This window comes from Podarcis liolepis (genome assembly GCF_965112155.1).
Source record: "Podarcis liolepis genome assembly, chromosome: 7".
NCBI classification, from domain to species: Eukaryota; Metazoa; Chordata; class Lepidosauria; order Squamata; family Lacertidae; genus Podarcis; species Podarcis liolepis.
Window position 1 is genome coordinate 52121872 of NC_139561.1, and position 22187 is coordinate 52144058.

General features: G+C 41.9%; 1 protein-coding gene across 3 annotated transcripts; it reads right to left on the bottom strand.

The window, feature by feature from the left end:
• Nucleotides 1–941: 941 nt before the first annotated feature.
• LOC310712171 (uncharacterized protein C16orf46 homolog) lies at nt 942–20422 on the bottom strand. Of its 3 annotated transcripts, XR_014528789.1 has the most exons (5): nt 20125–20422; nt 16635–16880; nt 9969–11078; nt 8724–8823; nt 942–6108 (listed from the first exon to the last, which is right to left on the bottom strand). XR_014528789.1 is itself a non-coding variant. In XM_083514990.1 (4 exons), the coding sequence occupies exons 2-4, from the start codon at nt 16842–16844 to the stop codon at nt 5413–5415; spliced, it is 2016 nt and encodes a 671-aa protein (XP_083371116.1). In that variant the 5' UTR covers nt 16845–16880; nt 20125–20422; the 3' UTR covers nt 942–5412. The 3 variants fall into 3 exon arrangements, 2 of the variants coding, with proteins under 2 accessions (XP_083371116.1, XP_083371117.1); XM_083514990.1 differs by lacking the exon at nt 8724–8823; XM_083514991.1 differs by lacking the exon at nt 8724–8823 and having other exon boundaries at nt 10410–11078; nt 20125–20380.
• Nucleotides 20423–22187: the final 1765 nt, after the last annotated feature.

Here is a 22187-nt window from a genome sequence, read left to right on the forward strand (position 1 = left end):
AGGGCTTTTCTTCCCACCACCAGCCTTCAGAACAGCTTTCTGAAGGCTGGGGGTGGGAAGAAAAGCCCTTGTTCCCCCCCCAGCCTTCAGAAGAGGTCGGGGGACAGACTGTCCCCGGACCTGGTCTGAAGGCGGTTTCCCTAGGAACGCATTAATTGATTTTCAATGCATTCCTATGGGAAACCGTGCATCGCAAGACGAAAAACTCGCAAGAAGAAAAAACTTGCGGAACGAATTAATTTCGTCTTGCGAGGCAGCACTGTAACTCGTTCACAATCACTGTACAGTAGCCTTTGCCAACCTGGTGCCTTCCAGATGTTCCCATAAGCCCTAGCCAACACAGCCAGGTTGGCAAAGGCAGCATTAGAGGTTACCTGTGGCAGTAGATGCACCCAGGATATTTGCCTGTCATTGTAGCTGGTTCAAGATGGATGAAAGAGTAAAAGAGGATGAGCATGCAGGAAATAGACAACCACCTCTTAATTGTTTGCAAAGCTTATATTAACTTTTAAAGGAACATTCTTGAATATCATTTTGCACCACGAAATAGCACTAGTCTGCTTAATTGATATTTCTAAACTTGAAAACAAAAAACCTGAGTTGCAGAACTTAGTGTGATGTCTTACTCTTGCTGGATCAAAGTATGGTATTTCATTTCATTATGCTTGCTAATTTTCAAGAAAAATTCTAGGTGTGCATACATACACACACACACATGCTTCACATCTGGCTGCAGATTGAGATGGCGTACACAGACACTGGAAATGAAACTCTGTGAGCCTCTGCATGCTTTAAGGGGATTTGGGTTTTTGGAGGTTGGGGACTTGTTTCTGACTAAATGTAGGATTGCACTGTGAATAAACGTGTCTAGGCTGTGTATGGGCTGCAGATGGGAACACGTATGCTTGATTACACCTCAAACCCCCTGCATTTTTTAAAAAAAATTCCCTAATACCTAGTTTTTCATACAGAAAATAAGAGGGAATCCTTTTGTATGGAGGAGCATTCAATAATGTGAGCCCCCACCTGCAGCCTAAGCATGGGTATACCATGTCAGAAGCAATATCGTGTCATTGAACAATACCAGTGAACTAAGGGGTTTTGTCCACTGCAAGTTGCCTGAAATGTGAAAATGAGTCAATACACACAGTTTATCTATTAAAGGGACAAGGGTTGTATCAGAACCTTGGCATGTAGATGAAACATCTGAATGACACCATATTAAATTCCTGCATCGATCATGTATATCATTGAACATTTTCTATATCCAATTCTTGCACTTTATGGAGTTTTTGCAAGGAAACAATACAGTGCTGCTGTTTTCTAGCCTCAAGAGAATGACTTCCATTTCCTCACTGAGGGGGTAAGGAGCAGATGGGCTGGAGGGATCCTGAATAAAAATGAAACTGGCCTGTTGCCTTTAAGAGGAGGTTGTCATATGATTACAGTTTTAATATCTGGCTGGATATGGGTAAGTGAAAGAAAATCTCATTCTCGTTTGCAGCTGCAATTTTTACTACACCCTCCTTTCTGCCACATTTAGGGACAGAGTAGTCCTCTTTTTCTAGGGGTTTCCTCCCTCTCATTTGTGCTCACTTTGTTAAAGATCAAATGTATCTACTACAATTAAATCTGTTATTCTTTATGGAGCCACAAGCCTCCTTTTTCTCCTCCGATGCATACGTATTCTCTTCAGGCAGCTAATCAAGATGAAATGCCAAAGAGCACATTAATCTTACACGTGCATGCAATGACAATTTAGACCAACATGCAAGTGCACAGTTTCCTCTGCTTTCAGACAGTAAAATGGTAGAACTGACTCTTCTCTGTCCATTAGGTGTTTGCACACACAACTGCATGCATAGAATTGCAAATACTGTGAGCTTTAAATAAATGAACTCTCTGTCTTGAATAAAACTGTTCAGGTTAAGGGCCTACCTGTATATATAATGAAACACATTTATGTCACAAAGATGAACAAATAAATGTCTTTCTGCCTTAACTCACCAGTTTTCCTCCCCTGCCTCTTGTTTTACACTAAACGGTTACTTGAACACTTTGCCATTTCATTCCTCTATTGAAAAGAAATAGTTGGGTCTAGAAAGTGGATTATACTGTGAAATAGAAACGCAATGTCACACTTTTCACTAGCCCCTGTCAAATTGCTGTAGTGCAATAGCCTTTGGCTGTGTGGATGGAGATAGCATTTCTTTTTTATTCCTTGCCTTAAAACCAAAGTAGTGATAAAGGGTATGGTTTTGCCCTGATGCAAGGGGTTTGCAAATGATGGGGCGTGACTGCAGGAGATGTAGCCATGCTGGCATTCTTTTCCCAGGGCTATGCAAGCGTGGCTATGGTTTAATATGGGGTGGCCAACAGTTCTGAATGCAGGGGCTGCATTCTGTGGGGGAAAGGTGGTCAGAGGCCGCATAACGGCAGTAGGCAAGGCTGGAGCCAACGGATAGCCCACCCCTTTTTCCTCACAGCTTTTCCCCATTTCATCAACCATTCTCCTCACATAAGCCAACCCCTTCCATCCTTACACACAACAGACATGCTTCCATCCTCCATCCAGTCTCAAACACACACATACACAAACCCTCTCATACCAACTATTCTTTCTCTTCCATTCTGTTTGTCTGTTCGTTTCTCTGTCGTTCATATTATTTTATCACTTAGTTGCTATGTTTGCCTCCCTCTCCATCTACTCTTCTTTCCCCTCACCTGTGCTATGCCCCTCCACCTCTGCATCCACAACCCCATCCATGCACTCAAAAGTAAATGAAAGGCTTGCTGTATACAGCCTTCAAATCTCCCTCAGCACCTCCTCTTTGTAACTGGGATCCCGTGCTTCACCACCTTGATCCTTCTGTGGTCACAAGGGGGCCATGATAGGCAGGCATGCTAGCTGCTGGGTCTGGGGCTGACCCCCACATACTTTTCTGTCTCCAGCAGCAGCAAGAGCCAATCTGGAGAGTGTAGGGCCTACAGGGGCACTCTGAAGGAGTGCATTAGCCTCTGTGCCTTCACCACACGTGTACAAATGCCTGCTTGAAGCTGTTTTGTTCAGTGGGGCTAGGGTATTGGGGTGGGCATCAAAAAAAGGTGGAGATCCACATCAAGCTCACATCTTAAGACAGCAAGGAAGTGCTCCCTCTCTTATTCACCCCCCTCCCCCCAAGACCTTCAAAGCAGCTTCAAATGTTGGAAGGGATGGCAAGGGTTAGGGTACATTTGCCCACAGGTGGCATGTTCTTTGATAGAGGTGTTTGGGGGTCAGAATTTTTTCCCAAAAAAAAAACAATATGACCAAAGAGAACATTTCAAAGACTGACTCCTCTATGTGTAATTCTGGCTATTTCACCAAACTACTTAGTAGTTTACACTAAAATAAAAAGGTATTTATTTTAGCCTCTTTATTGGCAGCAAAAACAGTAACACATTAAAAACACATTAAAAAGTTCTGCAGACTCCTCTGTGAAGCCTTGGGGTTCATCCACACTTTAGTTTGTGCCACACCTAGAAAGCTCAGTCCAAGTGGTTTCCCCCTTGCCATGCTCGCTTTCAAGGGGAAACCAGCTCTTTAGCTTGGAAAAAATGGCAATCTGGGGGAAACCCAAATTGCTGTTTGCTCCGAGTGATGAGGAGTGGGTTTTCACTGGGGGAAAGCAGCAGGACAAGAGGAAGTGTGGATAAGCCCTGTGTTTCAGAGCGCCATTTATTAAAGGACAAGCACCAAACCCATGAAGTTTCTTAGAGGTCATGTAAAAGGAAAAGGCTACTCATTTTAATGTATGGTTATCTGACCTCTTAGAACTAAGCCTCCAAATAATTATAAGATTTTGCTGCCATGCTAAGAGAATAATTATAGTTTGAAGGCTGTACTTGATGTATCCTAACTTAATTGGTGATTTTTAAAAAAAAAGTTTGTGGACTATATTTAGCCCATGTTTACTGTAAAGGAAAATTCCACATTATAAGAATATTATTTTTAAAGTCTAAAATGCAGTAGGCATTGGGCAGGGAGGGCTTTTTACTCATCAGTAGGAAGGAAGCTCTTCTGCATCTCAGGTAGGCACAACTGGCACAACTATACTGCCACACAATTGACCTATGTTTTGGGGTGAGGAGGGAAATAATTATTCCACTATAAGCTTTTTAAAAAACAAACAAACACAAGAGTTAGGGAATAACTCTTCTAACTGAAGAATCACGAAGGATTAATAGAATTAGATTTTCATAACCAGCCAAAGTTCTAATGCTAAGGCTCCCTATTCTCAGCAAATTAGTTTTAGGGTATAAGCTGACATTCAAAATATCATTGCCCCAGTGTTGCAAAAAAAGTATTTTGGATTGTGCTTGACTGCAATTCTAACCTGCAACCTTACAGCACTAATATTCAGTGCCCTGTCTGCAGTCTTAATATATTGCATTTTTATTTAATAATAATAATAATAATATATTGTAACATCAAAATTTGCAATATTTAAAACACAGCAAATTCAATGGTTTCCCCCCATAAACCTGTGAAAACTACCTGTAAATAGGTTTCTTTCTCCCCCATACCCCAAATGCTGAATTGTGTTGGACTCAAAATACTGTCCCTTATTATAGTACTGTAGCAATTCCTACGTCCCATGATTTGGTCTTGGTTTCCCTAATTTTTTTTGAGGAAATTGGGAGGGTTGGCACAATTGTAACTGATGTATCAATCAAAACTAATCAAGGCATCCTTGCTTTACAAAACTGGCATCCACTGTTGTAAGAATGGCTTCATGGTTCCTTGACCTGCTGCAGAGACAGTAATTTCAGTATCCCCTGTAGCATTTGGGTCTTGCAAAAAGCTTTCATTCATAGGGAATGGAGGGATTTCCTTCTGGTGGCAGCTGTTCTTATCCTGGGGCCAGAGGAGTGTGCTCTGTAGGGCTTCCTAATGGGATGAGCTTCTCTGGCTGTTTGTGCTACCACTGAAAGGGGCAATTGGGAAGGCCAAGTGTGCCAACCCAAAACCACCCATGGTGCTTTGGGGCTCCAGATATTGGGAGAAAGAATGACCACCTTAATATATAGTCATTCTGAATTATAGCAAACTACTAGAACCAAAATAGCTTCAGAAACCAAGAGTACCCCTTAAGTCCCAGCTCTTTGGCCTCACTGGTTTAAAATTAGTCACTGCCAATTAATTGAGATGATCAGTCCTGTTGAGTTAAAGCTCCCTCATTATTAATGTAATTGCCCTTGCTACTATCACAATTTTACAAGGGCAGCACAAACCATGCAGGTGTTCGTACTGCATTTAGAATAGCAATGATTGGGAAGGGAAGATAGCTTGAATGTAATCTTAATTCAGTACAAAGGAAAAAGTCAAACAGCTTTGAAGACGAGACAAAATAGCTGAGCACCATGGACAAGTCAAAGGGCGATACATGATTTTTGTATTTGCTTTTTCACCGTATTATTCATACCAACTTTTTTTTCACTCTTCTGCTTTACTTTTTTAATTACGTGGCTATAGGAGACTGCGTCCGTGCTGTCCTCTTCCTCAGTTCTCTTGACTGCTGTTGCTTCATGCTTTGAAGGAGGCTCCAGATGCAAATTGATTACATTGCCTTCGTCTGGTCTGAAGACCAAAAATGCATTTAAGGTTATACAGCTCAAGCTGTTAGGAGGATTACCGTGGATTACTCTGGGCAGGCCGATCTCATTATATTTCAGGATGTCAGGTTCTGTCTGCCGTTGTGAGTACTTGATTTCATATTCCTTTATTGGCAAGCTCCTTTTTTCACCTAGGAATGTTTGGATAGAGTCTAATTTCCCTCTCTTTCTGTCTCCCTCGGCATGGGCTGTCATCATTGGGACATAGTTGTATGGTTTGATGCACGAAACTTCAATCTTTTTGTTGCTTGAAACTGGTTCTCCTTCAGTAAATTTGTCGTCCATTTTTTGTCTCTCTCTTGCCAACTGTGTTACCCAGGCCATGTTTTTCTTATTAGCAGGCACCATATTCTGGTGAGAGATGCTTGAGACTGTTTTGGTTACTCTTGGTTTCTTGGTCTCTTTTTGGATCTTACAGCATGCGAAAGGAGTAGCTCTCCCCCAGCCTTGTTCCTGGAAGGAAAAAAGGGAGGGGAAAAGATGGTGCCTTTAAATTCAGAGTCTTGCAGCCACACCAAAAACGTGAATCTTTCACTTTCACAAAAAACACTTAATATAATGAATTTCACCAAACCTCTATACAAAACTTGTAGTGAATTTTGGCCAAATTCTTCTTAAACTTTTCAATGTCATGTTAGGTAACTTTTCCATGCTCTCTAGGACTTTCATTTGAAAAATGAGAATTTTCCACTAAATGTTATATTGGATATGTCCTGCTGGTGATGATTTATTGAACCAAGTTAGTAATGAAATCCTATTTAAAAAACCCAATGTCAGCCCTCTGGGGGCCACTTGCCAAAGTGGCGAAAGTGTAAAAGCAGGTGTACTCCTTTTTTAAAGGATACATCGGCATGGGAGTCCCGGGAGAATCACCAAAAAATATTCTGGTATAACTGAATCACAGTAGGGTGTCCACAGAACTGGTAAAGTTTTTTTTTAATGGATATAAATTCAGGAGGGTCTTGGGGTGCATTTGCGGGGGGGGGGAATCAAATGATTATTTGTATCTAAAGAAGGCTCTATATTTTTAAAGCTAAATGATTATTAAATTCTGCTGTAGTCTCACATTCTTTGTGATGTACATTATCCATGCTGTTATCCCCCTATTTTTCCACATTTGATATAATGGTGATTTTTTAAAAAAAAAAACTCAAGTGTTTAAAAGAAAATCAATAGTATGATTTTTTTAAAAAAAAACACCACAATTTTTTAAAAAAGAATGAAATCACAGCTAAATTCCACACTGTTATCATTGACAAAGTCCACAGAAGAACTAAGAAAAAAACTGTTAAATATATATGCTATTTTAAAAGCTAGTTAGCAATACACACTTGTGTTAGTATGTAATGCTACACACATTTACTTGTGTATGTAATCCTATATACACTTATTTTGGAGCATGCACCATTGAGTATTGGATTGTGGCATCTGTTCTCTTTATGCAGGGCAGAAAAGGGGAGTTAAAACAAAGGGCATGACCCAACCAACGCTAAGATACTTTTAAAGTCCCTACTTATTTTCAGTTAGCATTATGAACATGCTTAAATCTTTCCCACTGAAATCAGTGGAATATGCAGCCTGGCCCTGGACATACCTACCCAGAAGTGGGCCCCACTGTGTTCAAGGAGGGGAACGAGTCCAGTCATCTCCGGAGGGCCACAGCCTTCCCCCCCACACCACACCCTCGACTAAGTAATACAAAATTCATACTTTGTTCATTGTAATGCCAAATTGCTTTTTGAAGTTTTCATAACTGCAGCATCAGGAAGCATGACTTGTAAGTACTATCAAGCATGGCTTTTCAGCTCACTAACTTGGTTTAGCTGGTAAGTAACAAGATCAATCATTTTAAATTCACTGAAAAGTAGCTGCTATTTATTTTGGTTCACTCATCAATGGAATCATTAGAAAAGAAACTTCCAAGTTTATTTATGCTCACAAAGAATTAAAATTTATTGACATTTTATTCTGCTTGTAATTTTGAAAAATGAAAACACATATTAATGGGTCCTTAAGTATGACATGTTATTTTCTGTAAAGCCATTATTTCACAAGGTACAAGTCTACATAGGTGAAGACTGACAACCATTTAACTGTCTGTATTTTGTATGAGAGGTAAAACTTTCATCCACTTGGCCTAACAGGATCACACAGGTAACTGACTCAGCAAGTGGTTACAGCTATAGCATGGTTAAGCAACCACTTTGTAAACGACTGCTTGTATCCATCCATTATCCAAAACTTTGCTTAAGCCCTGTTTTGTTTTGTTTTAAACTGGAGCACAGAATTTCACAATTCTTAGCAGTAAATGTGATGTGCAATGAGGGTAGCAGGAAGCCCTTCAACAATGTTCACTAAAACCAGCATTTCTACAGAAGTGGTAGTAGGAGCAAGAGGAAGGGTTAAGTCTAGCAGCCAATTCAAGAAAAGGCAATTCAAATAAACAGTTTATAATGGTTCGAGCAATTTTGTCTCCTATAATGGGGGGGTGAGGAATTCACACCATTTAATTGGTGGTTCACCCCAAAAATCTTTGCCCCACACTTGTAGAAACAGGTGTGGTTTCTTAAAGATATTGCATGTTTGTTACAACATTTCTGTCAGTCACTGTTTTAATCCCTTCTTTGTAGGCCCTGATGAATCCTGAAAAAATGGTCATGCTATTGAACACTTTTGCTTTAAATAATTTCATGCCTGTTTTAAGAACAAGAAAGCAAGCTGCTTGTCAAAAAAGTTCATTTTTTCAACTAGCCTACTGTGTTCTTGCAGGAGGTTTATGCACATGAATTCCTGGTGAGAGCCCTTGCTACCATCACCAAAACCAAAAGGAAAAGGCCACTCAGCTCTCAGATTTTTTTTTGCATAAGAACTCAAAATATTTAGTTCAAGGACTACGATCAGTTTATGTGCAAACTTGTTTGTTTGAAACTAAAAAGAATTTGGCAAGATTTTATAATAAAACTACTTGAACAAGTTTCTGTACAGTTGATCAAATATAAGTGGATTCCATGAATCATGGGTGAGTGACATTGGGACTCTTGCAATTGGATATCCAGAAATGTCATTACCTTCCTGCTACTCCAAATGCATCAGATAAGGTGTAGGATAATTATGGCAGATGTTGACAGGAAAATCTCTTGGATTGAAATACTGAGGAACATGCTGTCACTGTGCATACAGAAAAGTATTTTATTGAAGCTATCTAGATTATAAAGCAATGTGAGTTACCTAATTTTGCAGAGGGGGACAAGTCCTAGCTGACATAAACAAATCACGAAGTATATACAGTCAATTCTACACACACAAATATAACTAAATATTAACTTTGCTTCCTTAGTCTTATCTACACATTGTTTGAACATTAAACATAAAAGAAAACTTTAAAAATAAACTTTTTACAACATCTAAAAACAGCTAAGGCTTTGCACAAATTGGAGGACACTTGAAAATAGTACATCATTGTGGCAGAGACTACGCAGACAATTTTTGGTACTTTTCTAGATTCCATATGGTGAAGCACTTGGTCTAGGCCTGTACAACTGTACAACTCATTGAGATAAATATAGCTCATGAGCAACTTAGTCTGGCCTGACAGATATTTGACAGCCTTCTATTGCCATCCTTGACAGAGAGCAAAAACAGGCATTGTGGCTATGTATGGCTCGATGACTTCCAAATTGTACGGGCTTAATTTAGGCAAAATCTGATCCCTTGCCCATCTATTCTGAGTTTGGTGCAGTAGTTCAAGTATTCCTTGAGAAGACAAACTACACAGGTCATGGTGCTTCTGCAGTGGTCCTTCCCAAGCAAAAGGACTAATAAGAACAAAACAGACCAAAGTAGCTTGCATTTACCATACATACAGTGGGGATTGGAAGTACTGAAACGCTATGCCCAATTTTCTAAATAAGAACTAGCTAGGTGTACTTTTAAAGACAAAAAGTTTTTGGCAAACTGGGGGCATCATCCAGGCAATGCACATTAAGGCTCATCTCTGAGAGCCTGAGTCTACACTGCAGACTCTATTAGTTCAACTAAACATATTTAAGGATCTACTGAAACCATTATCATATTGTAAGAGGTAATCAATTGGTATTTTAATTTTGTACAGAAATGAGTGGCAGTCAACTCTATTCAAAATAGCACCTATGCAAATTAACAAATCTGCCCAGTCTGCTTTACAATGACTTTTCAGTATTTTTTCTCATTATACAGAGTGCTCCAAACAAATCCATGAATAGCCCAACAAGAAATTACAATTTAAAAAGTCAGGTCAGCCTAAAGGGCAATGCAGCTATTGCAACACGGCTGACCGTTAAGGAAGGGAATAGTCCAGAAAGCAGAGGGATCTCCTGTGTTTTTGACTCATTTCCTTGTTTGGTTCCAGTGTGACTCCTGCTTCTGGTGCAAGGGTCTTGCATCTCATTAACTTTGTTGATTCGCGCTCCTTTTGTATGCAGAAAATGCATGCTGTTGAGATGATTGTGTCTTCGCAGTGCAATTGAATTAGACATGGTTGCCATTTTTGTATCTGGTGCAAATGAGCAATGCCAGTAGCAACGATCTGGGTTTCTTGAGATGAATGAAGTCTTGGAAAGCCTTGAGTCAAAAGAGGCTATTTCATGCATTTTTATTTGCTCCTTCACTGCATTACACATTGTGTCTATTCTTTTTTCACTCTTTTGCTCTTTGGTTTTAAAAACCTGACCACAGCAACTTGTCTCGGAAACAGCATGGAATGATTTTTCACTTGCCTGGGAAGTAACAGTCTTGCTTTTCTTTGCTGAAGGATCCAGGGTGGTTTTGAGAGTTGCATCTTTCAGAGGTGGTAGTACTAATGATGGCTTAACAGTAGCAGTTTCAGTGCCAACATGATTACATATGGGAGGCTCGTAGCCTTTTGTGTCTTTGTATTTCACAGTTTCTAGAGTTTTGTGTTTTCCTGTAGTCAGTATACTATACTCCTTTATTGGCACTGTTCTCTTTTCTCCTTGGAAGAGAGGACTCTCTTTCATTAGAAAAAATCTCCTTTCACTTAAAGTAGCTTGAACATCCTTTAAGGACACTTTTTTCTTTTCTCCTTGGGATGTGTGACCAGAATATATTTTGCCATAACAATTTTCCTTTTTAGAGTCTTCTGTTGCAGAAGAGTCTATGGTTGCACTCTGTAAAAGCAGAGTCTGCTGTTTTTCTGGAATACGATCTGTGGCAGCACATGTACTTAATTTGAAATCAGTTTTCAATGGTTCTGTACCCTTGGGGTCTTGTTCCAAACTTTTGTCAATAACTTGATTCAGATCTAAGCAGTAAAGGCATCCACTGACAGACTGGCATCCACTGACAGACTCACTTGTCTTTGCTTTTCTAGCTTTCTTCTGTAGCTGAAGATAAGCAAATGGGGCTGTTTTGCCCCAGCCTTGGACCTGAGAGCAAAATGATGTGAATATAAGTTAGTATTTTAAGCAGCAGAGCAACTAGATTTACTGGTAATCTCTTGCTAATTTTAACTGTGGACCAATATGCAGGAAAAGATATTATCTGCTCAAAAAAAGTGTAATTGATATGAGGTTCCTAGACCATTTTAAAATAATGCCCCATTATCAAGAAAGTCAGATAAGACTGTTGAGCAGACCTTAAATGAGTCATAGTTTAGTACTAAACAAGAAGGTCCAGCACAAGTCAACTCCCGACTTTTGTTTCATACCAGTCTACTTAAATAACAAAGCTGTGCATATCATATTATGGCTAATTTTTAGTCTCAAATGGGAGGACCAAAAGCTATTATTCATGTTCTTAATGCTTTCTTTAGAGCAAAACAAAAAGGTGGAAAGTGTGGTGCTCTTTTTTATTTGTCCTTTCTAAGTGCTTGTCTTCTAAGTTTTTATTATTTCTTTCCGAATGTTTCCAGTAGAAAGGAAAATACATATGTCAGTTCGAAGGCTGACATTTATTTATCTCAATTTATTTATTGGGCAGGGGTGGAGTCAGGGATATGGAAAGGATTTAAATCCAAACCAACCTCTTTCTTTGCTCCAACCAACATTTGAACTCTGACATTGGTAAGACAAATGGCCACAGTGACTTCCATAGTGGCTGGAAGAGGCCTTATGAGGTTCTCCGCCCTCAACTTGGAGATTTGAAACATCCAGTGGCCCCCTGGCACACCCTCCTAGGGACAATGGGATTCTAGCCTCAGTACTGAATTTTCTTTTAAGTAATAGAAAGTATAAAATATTTTATAGAAGAAAGGACGAGACTTGCTTTTTTTAAAAGCAGACAATGGGCTAAAGCAATTATCTGTACTTCAGTGCTCCATAGACACACTATACTATACTATACTATACTATACTATACTATACTATACTATACTATACTATACTATACTATACTATACTATACTTTAGTGCACAACTGGAAGTGCTGTACCTCTAGAAAACACAAGTTGCTTTTCTCCAGAACAGCCCCATTGCCAGTAGTAGGAAGTCAGCTGTGAAGGCTGCGTAATCTCACCCTGGCACAACAAGTGTTCTGATCAATCCTTTCAGGGGTTTTTTAAAAAATAGTGAATATTATATCTACCATGAAGTTCTCAGAGCACCTTGCAGTAAACTCACAAGTTATTTTCAATTCAGTTTTAAGGACAAGTCCTCCTAAGGCAGTGTACCATCACATTTAAACCAATATCCTAAAACCACACCACAATTAATATAAACAACAGAATAGAGCACATGAAACAAATAAAAGCCAGCAACACCATCCCCAAAAAGTTGCACACAACAACCAAAAAAACTCTTTAAGGCCCTCTGAAAACTCTGAAGCAGGAGGCCAGGAGGTTCTTATGGGAGGGAGTTCCAAAGATGCAGGACTATCACTGAAAAGGCCCTGTACTTGGTGTCCAGGCCCTGTACTTGGTGTCCAGAAATCTGATTGGTCTATCTGTAAAGACAGTCATAAATAGAAAGAACTTCACCCAAAGCAAAAAAAGTCTGAATAATCTGTGCCAGGCAAAACACTGAAGCATGGTGGCATTGCTAGCATGGAGTCCTATGTACCATACAAAAGCCAAAATAGGTACCATCACAGCAGCCAGGCTGAGCACTTGTAAGCAAACCCTTAGGTTATGTTAGCTTTGCTTCTGGGAACAGTTATGGTTCTGAAAGCTGCCACCTACTAGTCTGTCAGCATAAATACCTTCCACAGTAACTTCTCCAGTGGTGCCTGTTATGAGCCCGAGTTTGAATACAAGATGGAAAGCTGGATCATGCACTCCTGACTATGTGAAAGTGTTCTTCAAGGACAGCTTTGCTGTTTGGTCAATAATTCCTGGTCCACTGGAGTAACATAAACTATATCCTCATGCCCATGAAAGACAACCATTGCATAGTAGCCTACTGCCACATTCCTGATTATGACAAAACCAGACCACACTATGGCAAACTCCTTCAAAGATGATCCAGTCCAATTTTTTGCTCTGAATCAGGATGCATTATCTCCTAACTAGAATCTTAGTTAATAGAACTGAATTTTTATTGTTTTGACATTGTTATACTTGCTCTGCTACATTGTAAGCTGCTTTAAAAATGTCTTTTGCCTCGAAAAGTAGGATATAAAACAGGCAAAGGACACCCACAGAAGGGCCTCTGAAGAGAATCTCAGCATTCAGGCAGCGGTCCTGCAGATATCTGCAACCTGAGCTACACAGCTTTAAAGGTTAACAACAGCACTATGAATTGTATTTGGAAATAGACATCTAACCACTGAATATGTTTATGCACTTGTGTAATGCGTTCCATTCGACCAAACATATTATGGGCTAGTTGTGGCTTCTCAGTAGTCTTCTAAGGCATCCCCTTCCATTTGAGTCTGGATAGGTCAGTTGATTAGAGCATGATAATGCCAAGGTTGCAGGTTCGATCCCCTTATGGGACAGCTGCATATTCCTGCTTTGTAGGGGGTTGGACTAGATGATCCTCAGGGTCTCTTCCAACACTACAATTCTATAATTCTATGAAGAGACTGCATTAGCTTAACATAAGAGAGTCATCAAGAGGAGGGGTGAAAACTGGCATAGCAGCTGAAACTGGCAGAAAGTGCTTCATGCAACATCTCACTTGGGCATCCAGATATAAGAATAGATCTAAACAAATCTCCAAGCTCTGCACCTAATTCTTCAAGGAAATGCAAAACCACCCAAAATAGACTCAACGTATCAGGCTAAACCACTTATAAACCAATTATAATCAGTACCTCCATCTTGTCTGGATTGAGCTTCAGTTAGTTAGCATGCATCCAGTTCATGCAACCCAGCCAGATGGAAAGGGTATAAATTATTATTATTATTATTATTATTATTATTATTATTATTATTACTCATTTCAGACATCAGTTCATCTTATCCACCACCACTTCTGAATTTTACAAGAAAATGTCAGCAGCATACGGATGGCACCTTACTCCAGGATCCCAAAGGACCTCAGGATTTTCATACAGAAGAGATTCTAAACAGCATAAGAGACAAAATAAATCCCTGCATAATACAATAGTGATGATCTCTCAGCACCACATTCTGAAATGGCTCTCCACATAGGAACTGAAGCACAATGTCCCTGGAAATATACACCAGAATAATATCATAACTGATGGTAACAAAACCTGCTGAGAAATTTAGGAAAAATAGCAGGATTGCAATCAGGGTTGTGATAATTACCTACTGGGTAACTTTTATTCACAAATGAGAAATTAGCAACTAATAGATGGAACAGTCTGCAGGTTAAGAGAAGGTACATATCTGCTTCCTTCAAGGTGGCTCGGATTGCTCCCTCTCACAAGAAAGCATCACTAGACCTTGCTGGTCATTCTCTTCCCCCAACACTTGCAAGGTGTTATAAGCTAGGAAATGCAAAGCATGTATACAAGGAAAGGATGGACTCTGGATGAAGCCACTGGCAGGATTGCAGCCCTAAAAATAAGTACCATGTGGACATAACCACAGGGCTTCTTAATTAGATACAGATATCAGGACACAAAGCAGAGCTCAAAAAAATGTAGTAAACATGAGCCTAAAAATAGAGTAACAATAGCATAGCAGTAGGAAGAAAAGCTTTGACATTTGCTTCACAATCCAAAATACAAGAAAACTGTAAAAGTAATTACACAATTAACTGCAGTCATATGAAGACTTACTTGGGCATAAGCCCCAGTAAATGCAGGCTGACTTATTTCCATGCATAGCGCCAGCTGCACATCTTTAAAATGACATATAATGGGAAAGTGTAGAGTACCCTGAGCAAAGAATTAAAGCATTGCTACATAGACTAAGGTAAAGGGGTAAAGGGAACCCTGACCATTAGGTCTAGTCGTGGTCAACTCTGGGGTTGCGGCGCTCATCTCGCTTTATTGGCCGAGGGAGCTGGCGTACAACTTCGGATCATGTGGCCAGAATGACTAAGCCGCTTCTGGCGAACCAGAGCAGCTCATTGAAACGCAATTTACCTTCCCGCTGGAGTGGTACCTATTTATCTACTTGCACTTCGTGCTTTCGAACTGCTAGGTTGACAGGAGAAGGGACCAAGCAACGGGAGCTCACCCCATCACAGGGATTCGAACTGCCAACCTTTCGATCGGCAAGCCCTAGGCTCTGTGGTTTAACGCACAGTGCCACCTGTGTCCCAGGCTTCATATACTAACCTGAACCAAATCACAAATACTATAATCATAATAATTTCTTCAAAAGCATTGTCTAATTTAAGGATTATATTTTATGTAAATTTAGGAACCCAACACCACTGACTTTAGTCTGGACAGGGTGAAATTATTAATACCTATAATTTATTTTTATTAATTCCTTTGTAAATAGATCAACAAGATTCTTGCCATTCCTTAAAGATTAACACGTTTATCATGGCATAGATTTTTATGGATTAAAGCTCGGTCTATCTCCTAAATGTTTTTATCACGCTAAATGGACGTGTCACAAGAGTTTTGTTTTTAAATATTTTCTTTAAAATAATTTTCTCCCACATCTGAGTATATAAACTTTCTAAGCAGCTAAGAAAGTTTAAGAACTACAATACAGAAACAATACAAACCGCAAGAATGTCAACAAACGTACTCAGCAGCAAAGGAAATGTTAAAACAATTAATTAAAAATTCAGGAGAATACAGTTGAATACAGGAGAATACAACCTCATTCTAAAGGCTAAGAGTACGTGCCAGTCAATTTGTCCCTGGAGAAAATCTTCCAAAACCAGGATACTACTATCTGATTGCCACCCACTTTCCATCTGAAAGTGGAAGCACCCAAAGCAAGGCCTCTGATGAATGTCTTAAAAATCAAGCAGGTTCATATAGGAGCAGTCAAGCCTTCAGATACTCTGGTCCGAAGCCATGTGAGATTTTATATGTTAAAACCTGTCACAACCAGTATCTTGGAAAATCCTTGGAATCAAATTAGAAGCCACAGAAAATTGGCAAGCTACATTCCAAGTGGCTTGTTCCAGTCAACAGTTTAGTTGCCATATTCTGAAGTAATTGAAGATAACAAATAGTTTCCAAAGGCCTCTCCAAGTCCACTAGAGTAGTCAGACTTGGATTTTCCACAGCATGTATGGACAAGGCAAAGCTAACTCTGTCTAGGCAGGGCTATAGGTAGTATTGCAACTTAAGGTGAGGGAAGGTGCACGCATCCACAGCAGCAACATTTATATTGAAAAGATTCAGCAAGAGAGACCTCTATAACTAAATGGACTTCTGCAACGGTATCACCTGATGGATTTGAAACCAATGATATAATTCTTATACTCATCAGAATGCACATTTGAACACAAGATGCTTCAACTTACCGGTATACTACATTTGAACCAGTCCCTAGGAGACAAGTGGTGCCCATTTATAAACTACACTATATTATGGCAGATTCTTTTTAATGGATAACTGGTGACTGAGAGTATAAATGTTCACAACATAAAATTCTTACTCACAGCTTCCTCCCATCCTGTTCCATTAGTACAATCCAAGGACCTTTCCTCTTGTTCATTTATGCTGTTACTGATGCTTAGAAGGGTGTAAATCTGATTCCTCTCCCGCCTCTCATTTGGGTAGGTGCAGCGCAATTCTGTTTCCACAATTCTTGTATTTCCAGCGACTCTTTCAGACTCTATTTCATTTTGCTTCTGTTCAGAGGAAGTCATTACACTTGCTGACTCTGTAGGTTACACGCGCTCTGCCTGTGTTTTAAGGATTTTTTTAAAAAAGTAATAATACTGCAGTTAGACAATTTATTTTATAATAGCATGAATGAAACAAATTGGTATGTTTATTTTTTTACTGACCAGCTGTTGCTCGGTGATAACAAGTACTTTTTACCTCTAAAATCCTTTAACAGAATACAAGGACATGCTTTTTACCCCACCGGACAGGAGTCCTGCTGACTCAGGAACTGCATAGCAGCTCTGCATCACAGCACCCACATTATTTCTAGACTTGTATGATAAAGAAGGGATTGAATAACATTTTGTTTTGAGATGGGAGCTATGATGGTAAGCATTCCTTATTCCTATCTCACCCCTTCTAGCCTAGAACAAAGGAGCAGGTATTATTCCTCCCTACCCAGGGCTAATTTCTCAACTCTGCAGCCAAGCTGAATGATGCCCAGGGAAAATCAATCCTGCCCAGCCTCCACTCCTGAAAAGTTTTCCAAATCTAAGTCAGGGGACACTCAGATTTCTTTTTGGAGCCCTTGGAATTCAACTAGCCAAGAGCCAAATATCCACTCCTTGTTCTCTAAGCCCCAAACCCACAAATTACTCAGTAGTGAAAACCAGGTGCCAGATTTAGAGCAAAGGCCTACCACAAGAAGCCACAGCAATAGATAAAGACAAATACTTTATTAAGAGACCACAAGACTAAAATGGAATCCTTTTCATACTAAAAATTACAATTTAAGAAACAAAAAAACTTTTGGGAATTCACGTACAGACCAAAAAGAACAGCATTAGCTTGCCTCACACTACCATCAACCCCGTAGTCACAGATCCCACCAGCAAGCTACATCCAGGTCATTGCAACACAATCCTTCATCTGAATGGGGGCCCCCAAACTAAGTCAAAGGCTACTTATTAATATCAAAAGGCTGGTTACAAGGCAGATTTTTGCCAATCACAGCCTAGGGCCTAGTTTTCCCAACATTAGATAATGTACATATTAGAAAACTATCCAGCTGCTGCTACAAAGTTCATTTTTGCACCATTTCTATGACCTTGAACAGGGGTCGGCAAGGCTTACCAGGCATGTGCCGGATCACTCCTGCGGAGATCCTCCGTGGGCCGGGCCGGTGCAATGCGAGAAATCATGTCTGTGCATGCCTGTGGCACCGGAAATTGCTTCTGCGCATGCCCAGACACCCAATATCACGCCTGCGCAGAAGCAATTTTCAGCATCTGGGCATGCGCAGAAGCGACTTCCAGCGCCACAGACATGCGCAGATGCTATTTCCGGCATCTGCGCATGCGCAGAAGCGATTTCTGGAGCCACGGAAGAGAGTCCCCGCACCACGTGGGTTTAACACAGCGCGCAGGGACTCGCCAAGCGGGCGGCTCGTGGGCCTGTTAAACAGCCTCTGTGAGCCACTTCCGGTCCATGGGCCTTAGGTTGCCAACCCCTGACCTTGAGCAATCCTGTAGCAGGCTCTCCACACTGGTGGCACATTATACTAATTAACTGGGACCCTTCCCTCAGAAAGACTACACCCAGAAGCCCAAGATGCTTCAAATAGATCAAAGAAATGGGAATTTATTTACAGATATCATCCCTATACAGTGGTACCTCGGAAGTCAAACGGAATCTGTCCTGAAAGTCCGTTCAACTTCCAAAATGTTCGGAAACCAAGGCGTGGCTTCCGATTGGCTGCAGGAAGCTTCTGCAGCCAATCGGAAGCCAAGGAAGCCCCTTCAGACATTCAGGTTCCAAAGAACATTCACAAACCGGAACACTCACTTCCGTGTTTGCGGAGTTTGGGAGCCAAAACGTTCAACTCACAAGGCATTTGGGATCCAAGCTACGACTGTATTACTTTGTCCCCATCTTCCAAAAAAAATCCTGTGTTTTGATGTGGGTGTAAGTTGGGTGTGTGGATGTTAATGCTCCAGCCCACTGCCAAGACTGGACCAGCCACACAAACTGGTACAAGTTCCCCAAGTATCGCCCATCAGCTACATGTGTCCCTGAGGAACAATAAGGTTGTCCACCCCTGCCTTAGAATGAAAGCAGATATCAGTTCTAAAGTGTGATGGAAACGTGTTTCCTAAAGTCCAGTGAAAAGACTGCATTGCTAGGCATTTGTCTTCAATGAAGAGAAGAGAATTAAAATTTTCACCACCTTACATAATGCTGGGGTCTGCAAAGTGTTTTATTAGTTTTGGGGATGTTTTGCCTGGATTGGACAGGGAGCAGGGTCTGAGCACTGGCAGTTCTTATGTGAAATGGGTAGCTTGTGATGCCCATGAGTTTTTCTTCCATTTCCAAATATACTCTCAGGCCCCAAAACGTTGAGTACCCTGCAGTACAATGAATTGCTGTCTTCACCCTTAGCTTCACCTCTGTCTTTCCCTACTTCCCCCATATGTTCTTCCTTCCCATAATTTAATACCATTTCTTTTTCTTTTAGAAGACTATTCCTCCCTGTGTTACACTGTTATTCAGAAAACAAGCTGTCAAGTGTTCTCACAGCAACCATGCCCCTCATTTCAGAACTTGCTGACATGTCCCAGTAACTTGCAGGAGGGTGGATGGCAGTGACTGTGCACGGTCAGGGGCACCCTTATCTTAAAGCACCAGTTACCTATGGAAAGACATTGGGGCTAGTCAGGAACACCCTTCTTTTTAAAAATCCCAGTTGTGTATGGCTAGCCCAGTGTTTCCCAAACTTGGGTCTCCAACTGTTTTTGGACTACAACTCCCACCATCCCTAGCTAGCAGGAACAGTGGTCAGGGATGACGAGAACTGCAGTTCAAAAACAGCTGGAGACCCAAGTTTGGGAAACCCCAACCTTTCTCATCCTTAGGTCCACAGATGTTGTACTACAACTCCCCTCATCCTTGCCCACTGGTCTTGCTGGCTAAAAAATGATGGGTGTTGTAGTCCAACATCATCTGTGGACCCAAGGTTGAGAAAGGTTGGGCTAGACCACTGTTTCCCAAACTTGGGTCTCCAGCTGTTTCTGAACTACAATCCCCATCATCCGTGACCACTGGTTCTGCTACCTTGGGATGCTGGGAGTTGTAGTCCAAACACAGCTGGTGACCCAAGTTTGGGAAACACTCGGCTAGGCACTGGGGCTGAGTAAGAGTTACTTTGTGGGAGCGCTCTGCACGCGCTCAGAGGTCCCCCGCCTCGCCTTGCTTTCCCGAACTGTCCCCGTGGCGTGGCTCCAGTTTCGGCCCGTTCCCCTCCTCTGGCCCCCTCGGACTCACCCCATAATAAGGCCTCCTTTCGGCGTTCCTCGTGCCCCTTCCTCCTCCCCCCGCAAGTCTTGTGACCCGCCTCAGCCTCCTCCTCCGCCTGCCAGTCCCCCACGCGGGACCCAGAGAGGGAAGGAGGGGAACACGGCGACGAGGGCACACCGACGGACGGACCAGGGGGTTGAGCGGCGGCGGCGGCGCTGCTCCGGGAGGTGGGTGGGGCCTCCGCTGCGCTCACAGTCCCCTCGCCGCCCCGCGCCTCTGTCGCCGTCACCGCCCGCCCCCTCCCGCCTCAAAGCCGTTGCCCCAGGTGACGGGAGCGGTCGTTGTGAGGGAGGGGAGGAAGGCGCGGCGCGCGGGAGGAAAGGGGGCGGGGCCAAGGGGAGGCGGCGATTGTTTAGGAAGCCGGGCCTGAGGGGGAGAAGTAGCGAACAAAGGCTGGCGGGCGGGCGGGGCGAGAGGGGCTCATTGCCAGTATTATTCCTTGCATTTATATCCCACTTTTTCCTCCATGGGATTCAAGGTGGGCGACACGGTTCGCTCTCATTTAATCCTCACAACAGCCCTGCGAGGTGGGTTGGGCTGGTTACTGGCCCGAACCAAGTCACCCAGCGTGTGATTTCCGTGTGGCCGAGTTGGGATTTTGGACACCAGTCTCCCTGCTGCTAGTCTCACATGATAACAGCCCGTTACACCACACTGGCTCTCAGCATCAGCATCAGCATCATCCCATAAGCTCTGCAAGTTGAAAGCTAGCACATCAAGAAGTGAGCCAAGATAGAACATTAAGCTAAAGAGTCCCTCCACCATGATGATCTTGGCCAGATTCTCATAGCTGTCAACTTTCAGATTTGAAAATAGGGATCAGCAGCCTCGAAAATAAGGGATCAGCTGCCTCCCCTGTCCTGGGGACCGTCTACGGCAGTGTTCCCCAACCTTGGGCCTCCAGCTGTTTTTGGACTACAATTCCCATCATTCTTGACCACTGGTCTTGCTAGCGAGGGATGATGGGAGCTGTAGTCCAAAAACAGCTGGAGGCCCAAGGTTGGGGAACACTGGTCTACGGGATATCTAACAATCCATGATAGCAGCGGGAAACGGCGCTGGAATAAGGGAATTTCCCGCAAAAAAAAGGAAGGTTGACAGCTATGCAGATTCTGCCTGTAACACTACTAGACCAATGGCCCTTCTTGGTCTAGAGTTGTTGGGAGAGGGAGCTTTGCAGCAGCCAGAGGAAAAGGAGAGCTCAGCCCTTCCCGTGGCAACTGTTTGCCGCATAAAACTGCCCCTCCCTGCTCCCCATCAGAAGTCTGAACATGTGCTTCCATCGCAAACACAGATGGGACAGGCCACACATGCAACAAAATTCAGCTTCAAAAATGTATTGCTACTAGTAGCGAGGGTCAAGAGAGTCACTCCTTTAGCAATTTTCCGCTATGTCAAGATAATCCATCACCTGGGAGTAAACATGTCAGTTCAGCTTCCTATGTGGCTGACTCATACAGTGAGCACCGTGCACTCAGAAGAAAACAGAAAAGTGTGTTATGAGGTGTGCGTTTGAACCCACATCATGTCTATGGAGCCAGCAATACCCTACTGAGAGAAATGAAGCCTTTTGCGTGGAATCAGGACATGTGTCTATTTAAAATGCATATATGTATACCTTTCACCCATATGCTCAGCTAAGAAGTAGTCACACCAGGAAGTATAAACATATTAGTTTATTACACAGAAACAAAAGACAGTGGGTATATGAGTGTTGCTTTGGACAGCAAGTTTTACAGTTATGCAGGCGGCCAATATGATTCATAGTCACACATCTTAGTCTCAAAAAGAGTTCCCAGCTATCCAAAAACCTGGAGCGTGAGAAACAGATTCACACTAAAGAGAAATTAAAGAAATTAAAATAAGAGTGTAACTGATCTTATGAGCAAGTGTAGTGCAAAGTCAAGAATTTGAGATCTGTGCCTTCTGACAGGCCACATTCACAACCATACATTTAAAGCAGTGATACAACTTTAAACAGTCATGGCTTCCCAGAAATAATTCTGGGAGCTACAGTTTGTTAAGGGTCC